This window comes from Paramisgurnus dabryanus, chromosome 4, assembly GCF_030506205.2.
Source record: "Paramisgurnus dabryanus chromosome 4, PD_genome_1.1, whole genome shotgun sequence".
Taxonomy (NCBI): Eukaryota; Metazoa; Chordata; class Actinopteri; order Cypriniformes; family Cobitidae; genus Paramisgurnus; species Paramisgurnus dabryanus.
Genome location: NC_133340.1, coordinates 45,794,035 through 45,821,175, shown reverse-complemented (window position 1 = coordinate 45,821,175; position 27,141 = coordinate 45,794,035). Strand labels below are relative to the sequence as shown.

General features: G+C 36.7%; 1 protein-coding gene across 1 annotated transcript; it reads right to left on the bottom strand.

Moving 5' to 3' along the window:
* Nucleotides 1-1,671: 1,671 nt before the first annotated feature.
* On the bottom strand, nucleotides 1,672-27,141 carry tet2 (tet methylcytosine dioxygenase 2). Its single transcript, XM_065254818.2, has 10 exons — nucleotides 26,668-27,141; nucleotides 9,639-12,377; nucleotides 9,395-9,488; nucleotides 9,202-9,295; nucleotides 8,237-8,445; nucleotides 7,499-7,649; nucleotides 7,331-7,420; nucleotides 6,947-7,084; nucleotides 6,426-6,780; nucleotides 1,672-6,339 (listed from the first exon to the last, which is right to left on the bottom strand). The coding sequence occupies exons 2-10, from the start codon at nucleotides 12,331-12,333 to the stop codon at nucleotides 4,979-4,981; spliced, it is 5,187 nt and encodes a 1,728-aa protein (XP_065110890.2). The 5' UTR covers nucleotides 12,334-12,377; nucleotides 26,668-27,141; the 3' UTR covers nucleotides 1,672-4,978.

Sequence of the window (27,141 nt, the reverse complement as noted above, 5' to 3'; positions counted from 1 at the left end):
CTTCGCCATGGCATTACAACATCCTTTAAGATACAGGAAATACTAATTTAAAGCTTCATGATCTTTAGGTTTTAACTGGCAACTTCTTACTAGGTCTCTAGCTTGCCCTCTAGTAAATTGCTCAAGATGAAACAACCTATCTTGTCCACTGTCTGTTTTCATCTCAGTGTTGTGTTCAAAAGACGTCATAAATGATCTAAACTGTAAAATGTCCCCTTCAAATATGATAACGCATTAAGGTGGCAATAATGACAATTGCTGCTGTTTGAGAAGCATAGATGTAATTTCACCTTGTCTGTTTAAGACAGCAATGAGACTATTGGAAACTACACTGTCCTCGAATGGTCTGCGCTGCACAAGTTCCTGTATTGATAACATAGGATCTGCTCTGTCTGCATGTGATTGAACAAAAACATATTTTGCCAGCTGTCTATATTCTGTTCCACTCTGTCAGATTGATCATGGGATTTCACAACTACCCTAGCACCCTCTCTAGCTATACCTTCTGCCTGCAGAGATTGTGATAGCCTTTGGGCGCACACTCCTATGTTCATAAACATTGGTTGCAGGAGCCTCTGTTTGCAAAGTTTCCATGTTGGTGAGTTCCAAGTTACTCTCCTGAAAGTATGAGTTCATCCCATCAACTGGGGTGGAATAAACTTGTTCTTCTGCACCATCTAACACTGCAAGCTTTATATTTGCAGCAGACAACTCAGCTGCGAAGTTCAGAGTCTCCTTTTGCCTTCTTATTTCCTCTCTTTCTTTAACTAAGCACTCTTCTTTTTCTTCCAAAGCATGCCTTTCTTTAAAAGAAGCAGCCTTAGCTAAAGGCGCTGCCTTCTCAGCGTGTGCCATCAAACGAGCTGATGCTGAGCTTCCATATGAACTCTTTTGTGGACTTACTAAAGTGATACTGTCTTTAGTTAATTTCATCTCCACTTTCTGGCAGTGGTTGACCAGGACAGGATTGAATCCACTCGTCAGACTTAATCTTAAATTAATTTATGTTTATCAACTTCGGCTCATACCACTGTTCTGTGTCTGCAACATATTCTTCTTTTGACAATAACTGTTGGTAACTTTTGTGCAGGTCATTCAATTCTTTCATTTTAGTGTATTTCTGAACATTCTCCTTAACTTTCTCCAGATTGACTGGATCAGACATAAGTTCAGTTGTTTTGTTCATTTTACGAGTCAAAGCAGCACGTTCTTTCTAGCTTCTTTCTTCTTTTCTAACTCAAACAATTCTTCCTACCTTTCTTCCTCAACAGGTGCAACAGCAGAGTTAATGACATTCATATATATTGAGGCTCTTTGTTCCATGTGGCAAACTCAAAAGTCAATTTTCTTCAAAAATATAACTCAATACATACTCATCAAAATGAATTCTTATAAATACACAGAGCAAAGTCACTTAACAATGTGTTGCAAAATTGCTGCAATTTTTTACAGTATAGATATACAGCTGTACTTGCTGCCCAACATGCATCTACGAGATAATTTGCAAGAAGTGAATAGTTTTGCGCTTGATAATTGATACATCAGTGCCAAAACAGACTAATTCTGGGATTTAAAAAAAAACATTTAATTCTAGGGTGAATACTTTATGCAGCCTTTGCAGGAAATGCTAATAAATAAATGATCAAAATCAATAAAAAAAGAAACTATGTATTTACAGTACTTGAAATAAATATAAATTTTATTAAAAACACCCACAATTTAAGAATCAGGAATGATAACAAATCAACAAATAACTTTAAAATAAACTGCATTCAGTTCATCAGTACATTACAATACTTACAGTATTCAACTGCATTCTTAATTCAACATTTTAAGCATAATATTTTAAGAATACAAGGGAAGCAATACAAAAAGGCAGAAAATAGCACATTTAAATCTTTAGTGTCTAATGTCAAAATACCAACATGTACATCAACTGCTAGCTTAATGTAAGAGTTGTTCACCCCAGTATGTTAGTTGAAGTCAGTAAGTCGTTCAAGTAAAGTTGACTCCACTCAGAGATACTCCAAAGCGTCTTCAAGTATGGCTACATTCTTGTCACCCACTACCACCTAATTTAGGGATGCCCAGTTCTTCTCCGGGGTATCTAAGGTCCTGCAAAGTTTAACTCCAACCCTAATCAAACACATCTGACCCAGCTAATTTAGATCTTCAGGATTGGTTATAACTGCTTGTTATTTCTTATTTAATTAGGGTAGGAGCTAAACTCTGCAGGACTGTGGATCTCCATGAGCAGAATTGGGCACCCCTGACCTAATCACTCTTTTCTCCTACTTCATTCACAACTTGCTACTCAAGCTGGGTTCTGTACACAAAAATTAACCATCTAATTTCAACTACAAAATGGATGGTTCCTCCTTAACTACATCAAAGTGACTTAAATAGAAAATCTTAAAATGTAAACGTTGCTGTTGCAGGAAAAAACCTCCAGTAACCTGGATATAAACAACAGAATTTGTTGGGGGCTAAATTTGTGATGTGTGGGGTTGACGGTACATGTAACAGGAAATCAATCTTCATACATAACAAAAGCTGTACATAAAATAAAGAATGGACTTCTGCAATGCAAGCATGTGGTATATACAACATGGCAATTTAATACATTTACAATAGTCAACCTATTTTAAATTTACATAGATTTCTGTGGTATCTAAAAGTTTTTTGTGGAAAAACAAATGAAGTGCTTTCATTTCTTTAAATGTCAGAGTGGAATCAAATGCATAATTAACTTATTAACAGATTGGGGTATGAGAGGCTTTTATGTTTAGTGGTTGTAAATACATTTAGCCTCTAAATATACATATGCATCTAAATGTGCATATATTTAAACGGACTGGGTCTAATCTTAAGTAAAGAGCACATGCATTGCTTTATATTTTTCAATGCTATTTTCCCTTTAACTCAGTGCAATGTTTCTTGAAAAATTTCTGAGCATTCCACTTTAACACAGTATGAAAATGCAGGTCATTTCTAACAAAGTTAGCTGTGCGCGATATATATACAAGGATTTCAGATGAAAATGCTGATACCTGAATTAGAAAGAGAACACAAGTGATATTTATGCACAGCAATGAGCTGACATATCCCTGATTAAGCAATTCAATTGAAACTTTAAGTTCAAGTAATACTTTCTAGTAGATCAAAAGTGTTGAAAGTACAAAATGAACGTAGCATCAATGATGGCCTTTAGGTCTATGTTATATTTGCTACAAAGTGTTTGGAAATAAAAAAAAACACCTTGATATTAGAATTCTATTGCCAAACTAGTTCTGAGGTATATGATTCTATATATCATTCAAAAGCCTTCTCACCACCCTTTAGAGATTCTCACATTGTATTTATAGTAGGTCAAGTAGCACCATTTGAAAAAAGGTCAAAGGTTTAAACACAAAGAAAAGGTAATCTTTACTAAACTAAAATCTAAGCATACATTTAAAGCGTATTAATTTACTGTACAAATTTAAACGTTTTAATACAGCTAAAGTTGCATTATGTAAGATCCCCAACAGCAAGCCATGCCAGCTGCCTTTAATCACTGCCACTAAATGTAACCCTGTTATGTGTTCCTTAAAAAGGCTTTAAGGCCAAAATATCGACTATTGTTTAACCTAGACACTGTATCAGTATCACCGTATCTGTTTATTCTGAAATTTCACTTTTCTTAAAATTCTTTGTAAGAACATTAACGGTACAAAAATGTATCTTAAATGGCTCAATATATGATATAGGTATAAAGAATTTGTAAAATTGTGAAAGCACCAGAAAAAAATCAGTAAAGGTGTCTTTACATGTTGTTCAGCTGTCAAAAGTATGATATCATCAGTATTGTTTACCACATTAAGAAACTAAAATTAATACAGTAAACATGATTTGAGTGCCATCCAAAAAGTAGATTAGTGAAATTTGTCAAGACGAACTTTAATGTTGGCTTCACAAAGCCCTGTCTGAAACATTTAACATAGCTTCAAAAGCTTGAGGTTTCTAAGTTTTACAGGCCATGCTGACCATGTAGATAGAATCAAGAAGAAAGGTCTGATAGAAAAGAGAAAAAATAAGGCATGAACATTTTGATGGTCTCTGCCGAGTTTGTGGATGTAGCTAGAAAGCTCAAGTACTTTTTTACAGTCGAAATTGAAGACTATTTGATTTTTGGCATGTTTAAATGTCTGTTACAAGAAAACTAGGTCCTGGAAAACCTTAAGTTTGTTACAAAACATGTTGCAACGCAGGTCAGAACCACCTCTGTGCCAAGTTTGTTGTAGGTAGTTTGAAAGCTCTAGAAGTAATTAGAATTCATCAGAAATATTTTTCTCCTAAGAATTTTTAATTTAAATATTCGTCAAGCCAACATAGTCATCTTTCAGATTGAGGGCAGAAAATAAATACCCTTACTATGATAAAAAAAAGTGCTTCTAAATCACACAATGAAGCTAATTCTGCTTGCTTATTTTAAAACAAGTTATTATCAAAATTATTGCCTAAAACCTAAAAATATCAAATTGTGTTTTTAAAGAAAGGCATTGGAAAACATGTCTGCTTTCAAAACACTCCCTAGCACCACGGCAAACATAATGATAAGCCACAAAAGTCATCAAAAATGAATCTTTGTTTCCAGTAATTTGTCCTGATTTGGTGGACTGTAAGCACCATGGAAGAAGAACAGTGTGTAATCATAAAAGACTAATCAGATAATAAATAGAAACTTCCTATTGGTCAAACAGTAAAGCCTGACTTCTTGTGAGCTGACAAACCTGATATTTAAATTCCTATTGATCTATCTGCTCCACCTTTCTATATAGTGATGCCAACTCTTACTGATCTTTTGTCAGTAACCTTCAAAGAAACTGGACAGGCATTCTGGACTTTTTTGCCAAATGCTATCTGCAACACTACATGTTAGCACCATGTTTGATGCCACTTTTACTAATGTGTGAATGTTCTTAACCTAAGAAGGTTTTCACAGAAAATCATTGTAAGGCCCAGTCACCTTGGTAAAGGCATAGGGAGACGTGTTCACATACGTATTGGTAGTGCAGGACATTGACCGTTCATTCAGCATGAGAAGAAATTGCTTGTATGGAGGCTCTGAGGGTTCGGAAGGTTCTGTATTTTCTCGCTTCACTTTCTTATTACTGCTCTTGCTAGATGTGTTTTCAGCACCATGCTTTTCAGCATCTTCCTCTTTCTCTCTGGCCTTCTCTGCCATCTTTGCTTCCCACATAGCCAGTCCATGTTTTGCCTCATTCAAGTTCTTGTGTTGGTAGAAGACCAGAGAGATACGGGTGGGATGGTTGCGATCAGGTTTACTAAGTGGCGTAGTTGCATGAAGCTCACGCTTGGCACACTCAATAATGATGGACCCATGGCTAGGTGCCACTGCCACCCCTCCAATTTCAGGGTTGAGGAAGTTGTGCTCACTGTCAGACCACACTTCCTCTTCTTTTTGTTCCAAAGTCTGAGAGTGTGGTTCCTGGTTGACCTGGGCGTTTAGGACGTTTTCATTTGAAAGCTTCAAACTTTGAGGTTGGTTAGGATTGATGCCATCATTGCCCACAGGAGGAAACACCTGAGAGATGCCATTTGATCTATGAAAGTTCATCTCTAAATTGCTACCTAGCATTCTTAAGTTGTCTAGACTTGGAGGAAAAATTTGACTATCCTGGGAGATATGAGATTTGGGATAGACTTCAGACTGGCTGCTTTTGTTTGCAGCTGCATAGTCCAAATATGAATGGGCTAAGGGAGGCCTTAAAAAGGCATCAGGTGGCATATTAGGGCTGTAAGCTCTGTATTGTCCAATAGAGTGCATACCAGGTCTCACATTACAGGTGTTATAACCATTCATGGGCATTCTTGACTCTCCATAGTGTGATGGGTAGTTGACCCCATAATGAGGTGCATTGTACTGCTGCTCAGGGTAAAGTGAATTCCTTTGGGACTGATAAATATCCATATGCTTTACACTGTTAGAGTAGTAAGGGGCATAGTTGTCCATGGGTGCTCCTACATTATGTTGGTAACCAGGGTAGACAGGGCTGGGTGTATGTGACCTTGAATATGGAGTGGATGCATTCATGTAAGAGTTGGGCATATTTTGTGAATGGAGATAAGGACTGGAAGGGGATGGTGTTTGACGATGCAGGTTTGCTAGTTTAGAAGTGTTTGGTAAGGTTCCTTGTGCATTTGAGAATCTAGGAAATGATGAGCCAGTGTAAAGGGAAGAAGGATTGGGGTGTGTTGGCTGTGGCTGCTGCTGATGGGCTGCATAAGCATTTAGGGGCTGTCCAGTATCTGGAGTTTTTTTCACGTTGCTTGAACCTGGATAAAATATAAAAAAGTTGCCATTAGACAAGAATGTCTCTATTGTGTCTTAATTTATTAAAATCTTTAACTTTCTTCTATACCTGTCATAGGTGTGTTCTGACCTAGATTCTCATTAACACTTTGTTTCTGCTTTGCTTGCTGGGTGTTGTCTGTTTTGGAGTTTGATGTGTTAGGGTGGGTTGACTTGTTTACTGCAGATTTCCTGGAATCTAGCTTCCTCTGCCGGCAAGACTTGACCGGCTCCGCCAACATACGCACCTGTCTACGAAAGGCACTGAGTACCTGAATAGCACCAGTCTTGGTCTTCTCTAGCTGAGCCTCAGCACTGCCAAACTCATCAGTGGATGAGGCCTTGTATAAGGGAAGCACATGCAATTGCTCATCTTCAGGGATTTTTCCAATTTCACGATTGTCCTCTCGTGTAAGCGTGCAGACCTGTGACAGGAGTGGCGGAAAGGAGACTTTTTATTTATTCTGTGATATCATAGATACTCAGCTGATGGCTTTGGTAAATGTTGTTCATCACAGGTTATTGTCAAGCTATAATATGAGTCTTACTAAGGATTTCTATTTTGATGGACTATAAACCTTTAATTCTTACCACAGTACTGCCCCCCTGCATGTTGTGTAGGTCTCTGTGAGCATGGGCACAGAAATCCAGACAGGCTGTCACCCCCGAAAATGGGCGTCCTTCTTTTAGGCCCAGACGGCAATCGGGAGCTCTGTGTTCATGCTCCACCTATCAAAAATGGACAGATATGAATTTTGAGGCATTTTATATATAGAAAATATAAATACCTGCAGGTGGTTTAGGTACGTTTATTACACTTTAATACTTTGATAAAGTGTGTGTGTCAGATGAACTAAAATAATAAACATAACCACATATTTTTCTCATAAAACCTGCAATTGTGCTTAATTAACATCCTATTTAGTATATCCCTTTAACAGCCAAAACAGAGCTTATGTAAATAATAATGTGTACCTGATTGGAGTAAGCTTCAGGTGCCATTTTTTTATATACTGGGGCAATCATAGTTGCAAGACCTTGGAGATTTTGTTCCAGTTTCTCTTCCTGTAAAGGAAAATTAAAGATCTCTGTTAGCTGCATGTCTTATGTCCTTTATTGTGTGTTTCTTTATGAGCATCTCACTTCTCTGGGATCATCCCCAAGCAGTTTGAACTTTCGAGGGACTTTACTCCTAGCAAATTTGCAGCCATTATAATACATGCTCCATGAACAACCAAATGAGAAAGAGGCTCCAGAGGCATCCGGTTCAAACCCCTGGCATGCACATGTTCTCCTGTAAGTGATGACAGAATTAAAAAATATGAGAATAATATTGTTTTGTAAATAATATTGTAAATGTAAAAAAATGTTGTAGTTATGCAGCTTAAAATGTCTTATTTAGTGGCAACAGTTTGTCCATGGTTTAATGAACATTAAGCATTAACAAGTCTTTGTCTTTAAAGAATAAAACTATAAAAACATCCTCATGCAAAGCCTTCTGGGAACCTTTTTTCCTTTCAGATTTTGGTTCCCATGAGGCTGTTATTTTAGTTTTATTCTGTAAAGATAAAGACTTCATGTTTAATGTTCATTTAACTTTGAACAAACTGTTGCCAGTAAATAACATAAATTTAAATCTACAGTAAGTTACTGGCAAACAGCTGCCAGTAATAGTGTCATTTCTACAGACTGTAATTTCACACATTGCAGTACTAATAATAATTACCAACTTCCAATGCTAAAATTAAATACTGTACCAAGACTTGCAATGCTAACTTGCAGACCAAAGTTAACAATCAATATGGGTGTAATCTGAATTGATAATTTACAGTGTTGGTCAGTGGTCACTGTGTCTGTGAAAAAGCCAGCACTCTTACGTACTCCTCATTATGAGCACATCTGCGGTTGGTTAAAGCACCATGTTTTGTTAGAGTATCACTGAGTTCCGAGTAGAGAGAGTCAGCCAGGCTGGTTGATATGCCTTCCCAAACCACGATAACCACCACTATACAGGATGTCTCACAAGAGTGACCGCCCCGCTCTCGCACCAATACCAAGAGTTTTTCATCAACACTTGCCCTCCGTATTACCTACAATAAACATTAAACATATATTGTATACAAACATTTAGCCTATATAAAAGAAGGAGAAAATGGAAACTTGTGTCATTTGCACTACTTGTGTTTTTCAAAGAGGGTCTTTAGAAATTAGTAAAAACAAGCATGCCTTTATGTATTGCAGAGACAAAGAAAACAGACACCTAATATGAACATTTGGGCTAAACTTACTTAAATAGCAAGTACAACAGCTATTTGATGTCATACTAGGGCTGTGCAATTATTCATTTTTGACTTTTGATTCAAACAATTACAACAACAATATAATCAATGTAAAATGCATTCCGTTTCTGACGTTTCATCTTGTGTTATAAATCCAGCATGTCATAATCAGCTGCACCGTGGCGCCTTTCAATCTCTCTCTGGCATGTGCAGGGAGCTGCCCTCTCAAATCTGTTCAAAGTCTGATTGCAAAGTATGAATCATGTTTATATTTGTGAGGTTTAATGCATTTTAAGCGAGCTGAGGCAAAACTATCCCTCGTGTTTAAAATTGGAATTGCATGACAAATACATTGAATTGAGTAAAGTACTAGTAGCTCCTTCTAAAGACACGGCGATCATTTTTATGTCATGTCCCTCCCGAATATCATTAATCCCCCATACAAGTTATCAAGTTATAAAAGTGGATTTCATAGAACAAAATGTTTTACATCTAGAAGTAACTGACATAAACACATTGTCAAGGTAATTGATACCCCTAAGATGGATAAAAGTAAATTCTATTTACCCATTTGGCGATGGGGCAACCCTGTGAGCTTTTGCCTTCTTTTCCGGTATACACAACTTTCTCAATTCTAATGGCACTTCCAGACAGTCCAGACCTGTAAGGGAAAATAAAGTGCAATGTCAGTATTTTTGCATATTTTGAGAGAGCATGTAATAAATAGAAACTTAATGTGCATAAGGAGTACATAATATACCGGTTTTCCATAATTGTGCGTATGCCTGCAACAGTTGATGCTGCTCCTAAGTGTGTATAATATGGACCTTCATCCCTTTCACTTTTGATTTGATCTATGGAATAGAATATAATGAAATGTGTTGTGCATTACTTAATGTCTGCAATAAAAATAGTACTAAAATAGTAAACATTTAACATGAAACAATTTTGGAAAACTATTTTTGTATGTACTGGACTGAAAGGAGCTATGTAAAACATCTTACCAACACAGTGACATGAAGGAATATCATATTGTGTCTTTGAAGGTGTATTGAGCAGGTTTTTTACTGGTGTATTGAGCAGCTTCATGGGTGAGTCTAGAAAGCCCTGCAAACCATTTTCAATCTTTTTAGATGGGGTGAGGTCTTTTGATTTGCATTGTTCATTGATATTCCCCTCAGTACTGGTTGAGAGCACTGTCACCTCTCCAGCCATCTCTACCTTCACCTTATTTGGTGACTTGATGACCAAAGACTTTCTTTCAAACATAGGTGAAAGCTCATACTGTTTTAATTGCTGCTCCATGGTAGCTAGAATGCTCCTCTGCTGGCTTTGTTCACAGGTCATTGAATGAGCCTCCTGCTTTACTATAGGCATGACTTTGACTTTGTCTTGATCTTGCCACTGCACTTGAAGGGGTGGATTTTGAGCTGGGACCTCTAAACTTGGGTTTTTTGTTTTCAAGGACTCCATATTTGACCTGGTGTGGTTGGGACCTTGCCTCTCCTGCTTCTGCAGAAGGTGCATACGCAAGGCTGCATGCTTCTGCATATCTGCTTGAGCACCTTGTGTTGACAGAGACCCTCTCTGGATTTGGGCACAGGTTTCTTGAAATTCAGCTTTCTGAAATGTTTGAGTAGGTGTCTGCAGACTATTACAATTAGAATCTTGTGACAGGTGTGATTGTAAGTGTGGAGGCTGGAAGAATTCCAAATCATTGTGTGCCCTCTGATGGAAAGCCTGCTGGTAGTGTTGATGTTGTTTACTGGTGCTCTGAGAGAACTGTATGTTCTTCTGCTGGAAGTTTTTTTGGATCTGTGTTACATCGCCTAGCTCAGCTTGAACTTTATTAGACAAAAGCTGTGTGTTTGACTTCGAATGGTCTGAAAATGTAGATTCGTCTCTCATATTCTTATAATCTTGTGATGTTTTGTAAGGTAACATTTGCGATTCTGAATAAGGGCAGTCTTCCATTTTATGTCGTTTTAAGATTGGTTCGTCCGTCTGATTCTGAGAAGCTCCTTCTGATTGTGCATCTGCTTGTATACTCTGTCCATTCTGAGGGAGCTGATGAGGAAATGAGCCGGTGGCCTGCTGCAGAGGCTCAACAGGTGGTGCCTGAGAGAGGAAGCCAGAAGACTGTTGACATTCAGGTACAGAATTTTGGGGCAGTTGTGTAGGTGGTTGATTTTTGTAATCCTCTGTCTGACTTTCATGTGTGGCAAAGTTGGGCTTACTGAAATTTTGCGAGTGTAAGCTGTTTGGGGGTATAGGGTTCATCTGATGGCTTTGGCTCTGTGGAATTTTTTGCTGCTGCATTGGGGCAGCCTGTGAAAGAAAAAAATCCCATGTGTGGGGGTGTTTATTAGATGTTTGTGGTGTTGGTGCTGAGTTTAAATCAATCCACCCCATGTGGGATGATTGATTTGCACTTTGTAATATTGTATTTTTCTGATGTGGTTGAGGCTTATCATGTTTCTCATGTAAGCTACTTTCTGGCTTCTGTGTCTCAAGGGTTTGTTGCTGTGGCAAAGAGGAGTCTCTGTTGTCATGGAAGCTTCCATCAGCTGGCTTTTTCTGTGCCATTTTCAACTGTAGGTTTTGTTGACCCATTTGAGTCCTTTGTGTTTGAATGCTGTTAAATGAACTTAATGTACCATCTGTTTCACTTGAAAAAGGGGAACCTGCCACCTCCCTGGGCAATATATAGGATTCCTGGTTGAAATCCTGGTTGGACTTAGAGAACATGCTTAAACACTCATAGTCATTTGAAAGGCCTTCTTTATCTTTTCGATTCTGTGAGTAACCATCGATGCCTTTCTGTAATGGCACATTGGACTCCAAGCCTACCTTACACAGTGATTGTTGTTTTCCAATATCTGAGAGATTAGATGGAAGAAAAGTAGACTTCCTTTGCTTTTTGTCATCTGCAAAACCAACACAGTATCCATTCTGTGTTAATTCTTGGTTGTAGCCATTGAGGCCTTCAACCTCTGGGGGTACCTTGGCTAGTGGCTCAGAGGCAGATGTTTGGGGTGAACTAGGAAAACCTGAGGTAAATGAAGGTGAAGAAGTTGCCTGTTCAGGCAGGTTGCTGGTTACTTGGTGCACTTGAGATGAGTTGGTTTGAGGTGCAATAGACACATGCTCTGGGTAGTACTGAGACAAACTTTTTTCCAAAAGGTCACCAGTTGTGCCCTTAACTGAATGTGGATTCTTCATAGCACCATTGGGCATTGGGACCTGCTTGTTACTCGACAATGAGAAGATATCTCCACTGGGAAAGTTACAGTTTCTCTTGCTATGATTTAATTCATGATGCACTGGCTGCTTGTGCTTAGGGAATTCAAGATCCTCATCTCCATTCATCTCTAAACCAGTGCAGAGCCTTTTAGATTGGTGAAAGTCAAAAAATGTCTGCTCACCAAGTGCATGCTTCATATTTCCATTCATCTCATACATGCTTTGATCAAACAACCCTTGAATGTTATCAGGGCTTTTCACTGGAAAGGCCTCCATGCTGGACTTAAAATGGCTCTGGTTGGTGTCACCATTGAACTGCTGAAATAAGATTTCAGGTGACTGGTCTCCATTCTTTTGCTTGATGTGCAGTTTCTCTGTGTGCTGAGTGGCACTGGTTTGTGAAAGTGGTTTGTGAAGACTTTTTTCCATCTCATGGCTCGTCTTTTCTGTTTCCATCTGGTCTACTCTGAGTCCATTCACGAGGCTGCCCTCTCTGCGTCCTACAACACATAAAAACTAACCAAATCAGTCATGTAATCTACATAAAAATGTATGTCTTTTAACAAGAGAATATCACCCACTGTAGTCTAAAAAGAAAAAATTTAAAACACTTTATAAACTACAAACATTCTTAATCAGTGTTTTTTGCCTTTTCCTAGTTGGTGCTTTGTTACATTGTGCTGGGTGAAGAGAGCACATTGTTTATTATTTCACATAAAAATACATAAGAAAACTAAAATTTAAAAATAACATTCAACCCGCCAAAGTGGCTAGTGAAATTGACTGTCTTAAGGGTACTCTCCATTGAGACGTACTCATTCGTCGTGATAGCTCCCAAGAACAAAAATTACATTTGTCAATTTCCTTTTTCGAAGGATTAATAAAAGGGTCAACCAATGAGATATGTGCATTACATCACGTTCCTGGAGCCACTGCTGTAACTCAAAAGGGTCAGACGGTGGCGCTACACCACAGAGAACTGTATTGACAGCTCCTGTAAACCGTGTGTATAGTTTACAGGATGGACATAGACATTTGGGAAGGGGCAGTGAAGGGGGCAACTTATTACTTTCAAAACCACTGTTTACATTAAAGACCCCAAATTATTGATGAACGCAATACCACAAGCCTTTCCCCCCCACGTATGCAATGTTTACATAATGTGCAATGACCCATGTGGGAGTTTGCAGCATACTGAAAGACATTAAAACTCCATATGTGATTAGCCAACATCACTCTTTTTCATGTCTATTACAACTGATACTCTCATGAACAATTCTTTGTAGAAACTTGAAGTACTTAATGTTTGCAATGCTATTGTACTTGTACATCCCAACCATAGCAAACAATATTTTATCCATCTAAACATTTACATTATTATGCTTTATAGTGCATGATCAATGCTATTTTATGTATGAGTTTAATATATGCGTACTTTGACAGCAATAAACTTTTTTGTTTGTTTGTTTAGGGCCAGTTACTAATTTACATGTTAAATGACACAAGTAGTTATTGAAGTTTAAGTTTATTTAACATTATGTTTAAATACTGCACCCTGAATTGTGAACATGGAGAGACGTTTTGAATAGCTAATATCCCCCAAACCATTGTGCACTTCTACTTATTCATGTAAAATGTTACTTCAGCATATGTTCATACACTGCATCTTGAATTGTGAAAATGGACAGACATTTTAAATTGCTAATATCTCCCTAACAGTTGTGCACATGTTAATTTTGGGAGGCACCAGTTTATGCAGACTTACAAACTGACCATGATCCTGAAATGCCAATGAAAACGATCATGATACAGCTTTAACTCTTATATCATGAAAGTAGAAAACTCCTTGTTCTTTTTTTCTTTCTCTGCTATCCAGGTATGTAGTGTATGTGTCTACTTTGGTGCCATGAGCAAAGAGCATAGAACCCAAGAGGCAAAACGCAAAAAAATTTCTGAAAACAGTCACTGGGTGGCACTTCGGTTGAGCAGCCACCATTTTGGGGTGAAAATGGCAAAAGGACAGCAGCACAAATAAACAGAATGACACTGTCAAAGTGGAAAAAAAGAACACAATGTTCTGTAGTTATTTAAGTTTAAGTTTATTTAAAATTATGTTTAAACACTGCACCCTGAACTGTGGACATGGACAGAAAAACTATCAGTGAGACAGTACAAAAGAAAGTACAGCCTTTCATCGTTTTTTGCTAACTTTAACTGTTTTTAGTATAACAGTAAACTTCATTACTTTGAAGAACTGCAGGTCCTAACTCTAGAACCATAATAATGATTTATATGTATATGACACTAAGTTAAAATGATCTTATTAAAACATTTGCTAAATTCATTCATTTCTTTGATAACTTATTTTTGTGTACCTCCTTAGAAACAGTCTAATGTTATAACTTTAGGGCCTGATTTCACACACAAGGCTAAGCTAAAGCCAACACTAAGCTTTGATCAACTCATTCCCCGCCAGCCATTTTTTGAAAAGTTGCCCGCCAGCATTTTTTGTGATTTTCACAAAAGTTTCACAAAATGCCTTCCAGGAAAATTTTCTTCTAAAAATATACAAACATACAAATAAATAAACAATAAACAAACAAACAAAATTGGGAAAAAATGGGTTATTATGGGTTAATATGGGGTTTTTTTTCTTTAAAAATATTTTTTATCAGAAAGTTGAAATAGTAGCATTTTTGTGAAGGAATTTTGTCAGAGATCAGATTCAGAATGATTGTCAAAACATACACCGAGTTTTAAATGAGTAAATAACGTTCTTGCTTCAGTTTTTTTTTATTGGGTAAGCGGATAAATGTGTGGATAAATCTAGTGCATAATCGCGGTGTTGCAGATTAATATAAAAATTCGTCAGCAACACGTTTTTTATGCAAATGTTTTCTCTTTATTAATGAGATAACTCATTAATGGCGGGAAAAGTGTTAAGATTTTTAAGCATCTTTTGTAAATACGCTTTTGTAAACATACTGGTGTGTATCTTGAAACAAAGGGCATATTTTAAGATCTGTTAAGAACAAGTTATTTTCATTTGAGATGCTTAGATTAACTCATTCTTACATGTCATACTTAATTTAGAGAGAAATCTACAATTAATGAAAATTAAGTCATTAGTTAATGTAATAAATGTGATTGTATGTTATTCTGTGTTGTCAGTGACAGTGTCAACATTCAGGTTGGATTTTAGCTTTAATGTAAGTTTATTTTTTAAACGAAGCATTAATTCCATAGCGACAGCAAGAAGCTGTTGGACTTTCAAAATGGCGGAGACAAAAAGCTGCTGCTGGACACTGGTGTTGCAATTAAGTGTTTTTATTAAATTTTGCTTCTAGTCAACTTCAGCCAAGTTGTGTCTTCATCTGTGAAAAATAATAGGCTGGCCTCTGAATAGTGGGTTGCGCCACCTAGCGTACGGGCATAAAATACAATATTGTTCAGCAAAACCCATCTGCCCTGCGTGAAACTGCAAACTTTCAAAATGTCTTATTAGAATTAACTTAAAAAGAACTTAAAAAAATTCACACAGACGAACAAAATGGACTGGCATGCAGGGCATCTAATACATACCAGATTCTGCAAGCCATATGGAATGTTTTACAGCTGCTTGGGTCCAGAATAGCATGATTAAAGGAAAGTTAAAAACAGCGTTGGAATGAAGTTGCTAGTCTTTTGGGTGGTGAATGGTGCTTTACCCTAGAAATGTAACAGTGTTTTAGGCACAGATCCTAAGATTTATCTTATTCAGGTTCTGTTTTTGTGTTAACCCTTAAGAACCTTAGGACTTATATCAGTTTATCAACAATTAATGAAAACAGTTAAAATGTGTCATTTATATATATATATATATATATATATATATATATATATATACTTTTTTCATAAAAATTCTACTCTGTTTGATTACATGCTTTGAAATTAGATCAACTTTTATTTGTGATTGGTTTGATTCCTCCATATGCATTCAGCAGATAAATAGCAAATGCTGAAAAATGAATCCATTCCAGAACCATTCCAGAGTTTTGCAGCATCTCAGAAAGCCAAGCAGCTTCACAAAGTTGGATTAACCCACACTAAATAACCAACAACACATACAATCTCTTTAAGCAGGCATAACTAAACAAGAAATACGTTCTGTATGTTGTCTATAAATGCTCTAATATTCAAACAAATATCTTTCCTATTGACATCACAAGCTCTGTATTCTTGGATTGTGTTGACAGCATCCATCCATACATACATCCTTATATTTTGCATAACATTCTGTTCAAAGCCTGGGTTAAAATTTATATTCAAAATGCATTTTTCTGTTTGTGGTCTCTGTTTTTGTTTTGTGCAGTCCAATTGCTGTACTAATACTTGAAAACCCTACAGTTCTTAAGTTTTAAATAACATCAAGGCACCAAAACAAACAATTAAGAAATATCAATAACATGATGGCCCAAGTCTCGTTTCTTCACAACTAGGAGTGGCTTTGAGTTCAGTTTGTTGTCTATCCTGTTTTTTGACATTCCCTGTTCAATTCTCAGACCCTGTTTAATCTTTTACTTGTAGGGCTTCAAATCTTTACTTCTAATTAAAAAATGGTAAAAACGAATCAGTACTTCGGTTCATTACTGAACCAGAATCCACATGTATAAGAAAGCTGTTACTGCAGGTGGTTTTTGTTGGTATTTATTGTGGAGTTAACAGTTCTTTAGCCGGAGGGTTGTGAATACACAGCAAGCCAGTGTGGAGTGACATTTTAGTGCATTTCAGTCTTTTTCATGCTTCACAATCTTACAATCTGTTTGTCTGTATGCCATTGTCACATTAATAGATGAACAACAGATATTTAATTTATAAATAACTTTTTCAAGTGATTAAACTGCTGATATATTTCAACGATACCAGTAGTCAAAGACATTTCTGCTTATCTGATTCTTCAGTTGTCCTTTTGAAACTTCATACTTTGGCTCCCCCTCACTGTAATCTGATCACCAAGATCACGTGCAAGTGTTTTTAAAGGTCAGCCAAACGCAGGGCTGTAAAAGTTTCTTTCTTGCTTTTCTGCTATGAACAGAAACCATAATGCAATAATGCAGTTGACTTAAAAATGGAACAAAGGAAAATAGAAGCCTGTTATGGTCACCATAATAAGACTTAGTCTTCCTTTTCAAGTGTCAAGCTGCCACTGTTGTGTGTCAGCAAAAGTGTCAGTATACTTCTCCCACATACAGGCAAACAGCATACGGCACACAAGCTTTAAGGAACAGTGGTTTAACTAACAAACAGTGAGCTAGAGCTTTGAACACCATAGTCTTTAAACGGTGCCCCCAACAACTGTGATGTTTCATTTATTAATAAGAAGCCAGAACACACAAACATAAGAATGGAAACAAAGAAACAAGGACTTCTCTGAAAAGAAGGATTACTTACACAGAGTTTGCCTGTGTATGGGGGAAGGGACGAATATGACATTGTAAGATTTGTTTAGTATGGATCATATCTAGATCATAATAGACAGAATAAATGTGATTTGATATTATAATTGAAAGAAACCAAACAGCTCTGGTGTTGTTTCAAAGTTACCTAATTTTTCTTCTGTATTCTTTGTTCATCTTCATTCACATTTTTAATCTTCTCTGTCGGAGAGGAGTTAAGGAGAGAAAAGCTGGACAGATTCACTTTTGTTTGTAGATTTACCCTCAGTAAAGTCCCTCCGAAGAGTTAGATCTGTGTTGGACCTGACTTGTTGTCCTTTGTTAATAATAGAAAGCAGATGTGGCTCTGCCGTTACAATTTGCAATTCTTTTTGTTCAGTTTAAACAGTCTTTGCATTAGCAGAATTAATGCAACCGGTAGTTATGTGGTTTTGCGTTTTACTTTAAGTTTAAACTTTCCAGTTGAGAACATAATACTCTGATCCCCAAACAGGTGTAATGTTAGTAAGAAGGCATCTACAGAGTGCAAAAATGCTAACCTAAGCACTTACTGTATATATGTTTGCGAATGTTTTTGCTACATTTAAAGAAATGCTGGCTTGTTTTAGTCCATGGTTGGGTAGAATATGGAAAAAAACCTGTTGGATATAATTACATTTTTAATTAAATAAAATTTAATTAAAAGATGTCCATATTTGATCCAACCATCATCTTCATATGAAATATGAAAAAAACTAGGATTTTCTTTAAATGTATAGACATTTTTATTCATTTGAACATAAAATATATTAAAATCACAATGTGATCACAATGTTCAATATTTTATTTTATACGACTTATTCATTAGCTTTATTGTATGACTCAATTTCATTCTTATTCTTAGCTAAGGCCCAAATATAAACTGATTATATTTTTATAATTTTTATATTACTTTAACTTAAAAAATTAAGTTAAACAATTTCAAATTGATTTCATAAGTTATGTCAATTTTTTTTAAGCCAAAACTTAAAATAGTAGGTTGAATTGACAAAAGTGCAGTTATAGATTACCAGAAACCCGAGCTCTCTTCCTAAAATACACTTTCAAAACATACTTCCCATATATACTTCTTTCAACTTCTTTCTTTTTGATTTCACTGCCAAAACTCCTCCCACTCTCTTTGTGTCTGCACCAGTCAATATATCTGACTAATTTGATGAACTGCTCCCGGTGTACGGCAAATTTCTTTCAGACAGCTCGGTACCCATGGTGATCATTACATTGTTGTAGTAGGGCCATCTGGTCTAAACATTAACTGAGTGATAGCGAAGCTTCAGGCCCTGTAGGCGCTCAGAGAGGACCTGAACTTTGTTAAAATTAACATGTCACAACATAGCATATTATTTTTAATATATGTCAGCCAGTTTTCCTAATTTCAATCGCATTGCAAACCGATCGGCGCATGACATCAAAGAACCACAAGAGCATTTTATAAGCATACAGAGTACTCTAATCTCGTGTTATTCATGTTAAGATGCACGCTGATTGGTCTGCGCAGTGTCCCATTAAGTCCAACAAACTTTGATTGGAGTCAATGGAAGACTCATTTCAAATGACAGTAAAACTGACCAATCATATCGCTTCTCTTAATGGGTGGGCTCTGTTATCACTAACTTTATAACAAGTTCCTTACGCTTTGAGTATCCTCAGATAACCAGTCTGGTCTATGGGAAAAACTACTGAGTAAAAAAGTAGGTAGCGAAAATGCACCTGTTTTGCAACCAAAATATAATCAACACAATCAAATTAAAAGTAACACAATTAACATAATTAAATTTAAAGTAATTTGCTGATGAAAGGCAAGTTATTTAAAATCTAAGAGGCTGCTGTGCCAAATTATTTTGTTTTGTTGACCACTGTGCACTGTTTTGTAGCTTTTAAAGGCGCTCTAAGCGAATCTGTGTGATGTCCCTTCCTGTTGACGTTCGAAGTGTTGTCAAACAAAACGGAGTGTATAACTAACTCCTCCCCCTCCCTTCCGTGCTTTCTGTCGGGTCATGAATGTGCCCAACCCCCACTCCCAAATCCTTCTTGTCGTTTATTGGTTGGAACACTTTGTTATGTTTTGTGGTGGTAGGTTTGTCCACTCTGTTTTTGTTCCAGTTGGCGAAGCCCGGACTGTTTGCAGAGACCGCGTTTTTCATAGTGTGTTCAGAGGACAGGCAGCTAGCAGATAGTGAGGAGCAGTGATGGGCAGTAACGCGTTAGAAGTAACGCGTTACTGTAATCCGATTACTTTTTTCAAGTAACGAGTAAAGTAAGGGATTACAATTGCAAAACGAGTAATTAGATTACTGTTACTTCCCCGTTAGCAGACTGCGTTACTGTGTTATTTTTTAATCTTGATTTTGTTTCGTGAAACTCTCTCGTGTCGTGACGCGAGTCGAGTGACAATGACGTATGAGCGCCGCGCCGTCCGTCAGTGTATTGTTGAACGTGAGAAGACAACATGGAGCTTGGAAGAGAACAAGACTATGCAGCGTTTAATGCTTGGAAGTACCGACATTACTTTGAGTTTAACATAGTTAAAGGTGACAAAAACATCAGCGTCCGCTGTACACTCTGCGTGGGAATAAAACTTTTATCCACAGCGAAAAATTCCACCTCAAATCTAAGCAAACACCTAGCAAGCCGGCACAGCAATGTGAAACTTACTGAACATATCCCTGAACCCCCAGCTGACATGACCGCTGCGGCTCCATCTCATACACGTTCACACGAAATCTGATGTAAAACAACAGACTATATATTTGTATTTCATGGATTGTACGCATTTGTGGAAGCTGACATGACCGTTGCGGCTCCATCTCACGTTCACGCGAATTCTGATGTAAACAACAGACTACTATATTTCATGGATTATACGCATTTGTGGACAAAAATTGTCATTTGATGAATTTTATTAGACTGATTTCATGGGTTATTCATACAAATGAAACAGACCGGATTCGACACGCGATCATTATAAGGTAAGAAGTCCCGTTTATATTTTGCATGTTGTCATCTGAAATTCTGTAACAAAATACTACATTTATGATGCTAAAGCATGTATCTCAAAACAGAGACCCTCACCATACACTGATGCTAAACCCGTAGACCGTTTAAACGATGTATAGTAATGTTGATATTAATGTTTGTAGACAGTATGCTATAGATATTGTTAGCAGGCTTAAAAAAACGACGCCATCACGCCCACGAATTAGTGCGCCTTAAGTTTTTCCCTTAAGTATGACACTTAAGGGGTAAATTCCCCTTACCTACAGTAAGAGAATAATTTAAGGGTGTTGCATACAGTATAATCCCTTAAATGGTTCTCTTAAGTAAGGGTAATGGTTAAATGTTTCATGACAGCGACCCAGGTTTATAAAATACTATTGTTGCCATGGAGATGCAATAGAAAAAGCTTAAGGTTTTTTTTGCAACACCCTTAAGTTTAAATGAAACATAAGGATGATCTTAAGGGAAAATTACACTTAAGGTGCTTTATGCAACCGGGCCCTGTTGCATACTGTAGCATATTCATGTCGTGCATCATGTTTTTGAAAAGTAATTAGTAAAGTAACTAGTAAAGTAACTAATTACTTTTGAAAATAAGTAATCAGTAAAGTAACGGGATTACTTTCTTAGGGAAGTAATCAGTAACTAATTACTATTTCCAAGTAACTTGACCAACACTGGTGAGGAGATGTTTACTGTATGAAACAAAAAATGTTTTATGGCCTAAAATGCGTGAATTCGCTTAGAGCACCTTTAAGCTTCATATAAGCTATTTCTGGTGTTGATTGGTTAGGACAGTCTATAGCCCTCCCTCAAACCAGAGCCATTGAAAAACATAGTCCGCCTCAAATTGCTTTTAACCAATGTAAAAATTGTAGTAAAATAAAATATGAATGATGTCTTTGCCTAAATTCTGATTGAGCCCACCCTGTTTGTGTAGTAAATGCCACTCCATCTGAAAGCAGGTGATGGCGATTTACCACTAATCAAGGAACTGGCTTTTTTCATGCAGCTTATTGACTAACCCAGATAACGAAAATGCAAAAGGGTAAAAACATGTTCTGAGCACACTGGGATCTGCACTCTTTCATAAGTGTGTAGCTGAGTTTTATTTACTTCCCTGACATATAAACTGAAAACCTTTAGTTGCCTTTTACTTTCGATGTGACTTTTCTTTCATTGTAACTCTGGACTGGGACTTTCTCTTGCAATGATGAGAATGAGGTGTTCTGAGCTGTTCCACCAATGCTTTAGATTCTTAAGCCAGCCACAATTCAAATATTATTAGTTAAACTATACATCTTTTTTTCAAAGATGTAACAGTTAAAGGCCTAACACAGGTGTGTTCGCAACATAAACAACATTTCCCATACACAGTTTTGAAAATTGCAGATTTTAAATGCATCTAAATCACCAGAGCCAAATCGCCATTCATTTGCTGAAATAGTTGCTGAGGAGGAAATCAAAACATGGCATGCATTTATCTGGGTTAGCTACAGTTTAGTTTAGTTTTTTTTAACTGTAAGCATTGACTCTGTCTGTCAACACAGTCTTCACTAGTTATGTTTCCATCATTTTGGAGTATCGCATTAGAAACCAGTGTTGGAAACGCCAACTCCCTTAATTCGCAAAAACGGTTTTGATGTGATTTTTGACTTATGCGAAAAGAGTAAATGTGAATAATTGGAGTTAGAAACGCAACATTAAAAACTTCTGCGAACATTAAAGCTCCAGTCTACCTCACTATCATTTAAAAAAAATGCTACTTAAATGGGCGTGCATGCTTTGAGAAGAAAGACAAGGAGTGGGTGTGACACATGATGCTAAATAACACTAAAAGCTTGTCATTATGGGGGAACCATTTTAGTGCTATATAGCACATACGGTTATACAAAAGTGCTACATACTGTATGTGCTACAGTATATAGCACTAAAAATGGTTCCCATATGATTACAAGCCAGTGAACCACTTTTAGTTTTATTTATAATGTTTATTTTAGTGCACCGTATGAGAAATTCCTTAACCATGCAGCCCTACTGATATATCAGTATGGTTAAAACTTTTGGTTAAAACTTAATTTTCATCATTTCATGGTGGTTAACATTTGCATAGAATTGCTCAAATTTTTTTTCTTTTTTATTATATATTATTAGGATATGAAAGTAGCTTTATATGTCTTATCTGTTTTTGCCTAGAGTAAATAATCATTATTAGGAGGCATATCCGGGGTCAAGTTGAGACCTGATGCCTCCAAAGAAGACAGCAAGTGTTTACAATACACTGAAGATAATATGGGCACACAAAGTCATTTAGTTATTTTGCAGGCACTGCTGTTCCTACAACATATTGGCTTTAATTATTTATTTTTAACGTATTGTGGCATCAAAAAATTTATTTTTATGCTTATCTCTTCAATTTATTACAGTTTAATTATTAATTTCACGTATTTACAGAATCTCCAACCTATGGTTAGGGCATTTCTCTGACCTTTCAAACTGGCAGTTAATGACCCGGCTATTTTGCTGAGTAAGGCATGTCAAGGCAGCTCAAATGTTTTGCTGATCTGGGAACATCTATCCTTGGTCTGATAAGTTTTAACCATACCTAACCATATCTTTAATCTTTGAGGAAATAGGTGATAAGAACAGTGTCCTATACAAACACCTAAACTAACCTGAACCAAAATGTATCAGGACTAACAAAAACATGAAGAATTCAGAAAAAAATCGGTTCAGCTTTATAAAACCTTCTTAAAAGATACAAAATCCTGATCTTTCTGAAATTATTAAAACTAGACCAATTTCAAATGTTAATGTTGATGCATTGGCTGTTTGCCATGGCATTTCTATCCCTGTACTGAAATGATGCATACAGTGCATTTCTTCTGACACATACTCTTCATATATGTATATTCCACTATATAAAGCAGGATTAAATATGCTTGGAGCTCCTCCTACACAAACATTGAGAAACTGTTCAACCCTTGTCTTTAGAAGTGGGTTGGAATGTCATGCAGGCCTTTAATAATAATAGTCTTGAATGACTTTGAAAACCAGTTTGTGTATTGGTAATAAAAAGGTGGCAAACTTTTAAGGATTGTACATGTAAGTGATACACTTTTCTTGCCATTTTAGTTCATCATTAACCAGCCTACTAAAATAAAATAATGGTTAAGGGTAACCATGTAGATGCAAGATACTGAAGCACATGACCAACTAAAAATATGAGTTTAAGAGAAGGAGAATTTTATAAGAGGATCATTACAGCATGAATGACTCAGTGGCCCTTTTTGCTGTGAGAGTTGTGGGCTTGCAAGGGCCCTGGTTGTGAATAGTTTGTCTGCAGGTATTAGAAGTGTACACAACCACACACACACAAGATTTCACAGACACATGTAATAAACTGTTACTTTTCTTGGTCGACCTATTTCTAAGCAAAAAATCCCCTTACAACTTGAAGCATGGTTGCGTTTCGAAATGACACATACTTGTGATTCATCTGACATATAAAGTTTTTTTTCTAATTTTAATAACGAAGCTTTTATGAAGCTAAATGTTATGCTTTTATTGTCATAATTTTTTTTCTACAAAAATTGGAGAAAAAATCCTTAAAAATTATCATCTCTTTATTTTCAGAATAAATTAATACTCTGCTTTCTCAAAAGTGTGATACTAATACAATATGGATGTTTTTTTAAACAATAAATGAATAATGGCGGTGATAAAACAAGGAATGAACAAATTTTGGGATTTTATACAGCTAAAATATTTTTCCTTCTTGACCATGCTGTCATTGACACAGAAGCTCTAAATTCTAAAGGCTAAATTTCCATTGTTATTGGCCTGGCTTTTAGCGACCTCATTGGCTAGTGTAAGTACATCTCCCTGTCTAACCCTGTGACCGCTGTCTTTGAGTTGTGAGTTTCTGTTTGTAAACAGTTGCCATGTGCACATGGACACGTGGAGTGGGCTGTCACTATTGTACCTGGCATCCAACATCTAATGACTGCATTAAAGAAAAACAAAGGTTTTAATTGATATCATTTAACTTCCAGTAATCCAGCTATTTGGACAGTGTCCTACAAAAGGGCTTAAAGCATGGCTAAATCAAGTGCCATGCAAGCTATTGGCAATCAGTTGAGGCTATTGTTACTCTTTAGACAGACTGGAAACAGTTAAAGCTCTTTCCTTGTAAGTTGTAAACTTCTAGTAAAAATGTAATGCACAAGATAAAGAAGAAAATACAATGAGATCAATTAAAAGGCCAAGAATGGTTAAAAAACAATTTCTCAGTGGTGGGAGACAAAAGAAAGCTCATATATGTGTGGAGTCAGCAGAATTCTCCTTAACAGTTTGGTAAATATTAATCTAAATTATGCCTAAATACTTATTGTTCTTCTTTCTTCTACTAATTCAACAGCAAATGTATCAATAAAAAATATGTTGTGCTAGGCATTGGCTTTAGACCAAAACAGCATGCAGAGCATTCTTGCTTATAGAGTACTTTTAATAAAAACATTTTGCTTCAAAAAGCAATAAAGAGCAAAGTAACAGACGGCACTTTAAGTTTCAGCTATTCTGTGTAATTTCAGCAAGAAAAACCATGTTCAGCTCCACCAGGTGCCTGGGTGTTGACATTACAATCAAGCCTGTTATCCAATAAGATTAGATAGAAATTTGTTTAAGTATTTTAATACTTGAATAACAACCATCATCCATTATATATGTAGAGCTGTAACTGAAAGTTACATAACAGATATGGTGTTGCTTGTTTCTTTACAGATCACATTGTTGGTACATTAGCATTTGCACTAGCTCTTTATCATGTTTACTGACAGCGCCCCATTAAGCCCTGCAGGCATCTAAGCAGAAGGTTGGAATACACAAGCTAAATACACAAAAAAAGAGGACTTTTATCTGCATTATTCCAGCAGTCAATTATGATGCAAATCCTAACAAGGCTGTTTAAAAAAGAAACAACTCATTAGTACAGGTATAAAGGTTTTCTCTTGTAGCCTGTTATAACTGTTAGCTCAAGTTAAAGGGATAGTTCACCCAAAAATTGTGTAATAATTTCCTTACCCTCTTTGAAAATGATGGTAAGCACACAGTTCACACTACCCATTGATTTCCATATTATTTATTTTTCTATGGAAGTCAATAGGTACCATTAACTCTATGTTACCATGATTTATCAAAATATATTCTTCTTTTGTGTTCAATACAATAAAGAAACATATACAGGTTTAGAACAACATCACAGTAAATGATGACAGAATTTTCATTTTCGGGTGAACTATCCCTTTAATACAGCTGAATGTTAAATGTTAACCCCTCCCCCATATGTTCAAGATCACAGAAAAAATTTTAGACTGTCAGATGTGTATATAAAGAAAATGTATCACTACATTTAAGTGTTAGATTTTGGCATCCGTTAAAAACATTATTGTGTAAGTTTAATAAATATGGTTATGCAAATGTACAACTTTAACAAAGAAAATTCTGTTAATATCAGACCAGATAAACATTTGCTCTTCAGTTGCCCCCAGCTAATGGTGCTGTGGGGTTGGGTTTCAGTTTTTTAAAGCTTCTGACCTTGTGGGCTTCCACCACTACGCTTCTCTGTTTTTTTCACTACTCAGTCTTGTAGTCTTTGTGTCTGCTTGTCATTCACTGGACTGAATGCACTGAAAGCAAGCAGCTCCACTATTCCCAGCCAAACAACCTAATTCAGTTCAGCTTTACAACAAATTAAAGATATATAAAAATAATCTTTCCGATTAAAAAAAAAATGCTCTAGCTCATTCACATCAAAAGAAAGTTTTTCTACTAAAGCACTAAAGAAAATACTCTTCAATTCCTAAACCACTTCTAAATTTTTTCTCCATTGTGATGACCAAATAAGGTCAGTGTACATTAAAGAGATAAGATAAATTTTTGTGAGTATTTTGCTCTCACCACAACAGAAGCATTGGGCAATAACGTCTAAAGAACTGATCAATAGCCTCACAAAAGACCACAATTTTCCATAGCAAGCACATTCCCAAAGCTCTCCAATACACAAAAAAAGGAGTAATGAAAACAAATCAGATGTAAATGCTTAAAAAAGCTTTCACTCTGTACAAGCCAATAAGAAAGAAACAGAGAGAGGGAGAGAAAATGTCAGCCATGTTGGTAAAGCTTTATATAAAATCCACTCATTATTATGTCAGCTCACGGTTTTAGAAAGAACAGTGCAGTGCTAAACAAAATCTTGAAGCCATTAAAGAGACCCTGGGGGCCAAAGGAAACGGGGCAAGAACAGAAAAACCAGTCCCACCTTGTTTTAAGTCCCTCCACTTTGTTGAATTCCAGCAAACCGTCTAAGTCTCCTCTTAAACAAATCCTAAAGGGCAGCCATCTTGCTTCTTTCTGTTCGTCTATGAAACAGACCTCCACATCAATATTCATGGGCCCGTCTGACGTCTGCTATCATCATCAGAGAGAGAAATTCTGAGTCGCTGCTGGCCCTTGATATGCATCCAGACAGAGCCCATCGACACACGCTCACTCTTATGTGTGCTTCGACAGGCGGAATGCAGAGTGAGACGGTCCAGTGTGCGAGTGTACAGATCAGAGGACCTGAGCTTGCCTTGCCGGCAAGCTGAAGTAATTGCAAAATCGCTTTCCTGCTGAGTCCTCTCCACACAAAGGGCCTGAGTCTCTTTTCTTCCCCCTCCTTTTTTGCTCTCTTTTTTTCAGCCGCACACAATAGTGCACACTTTGCTGGCTGCCCTAAAGCACCGGAGTGGAT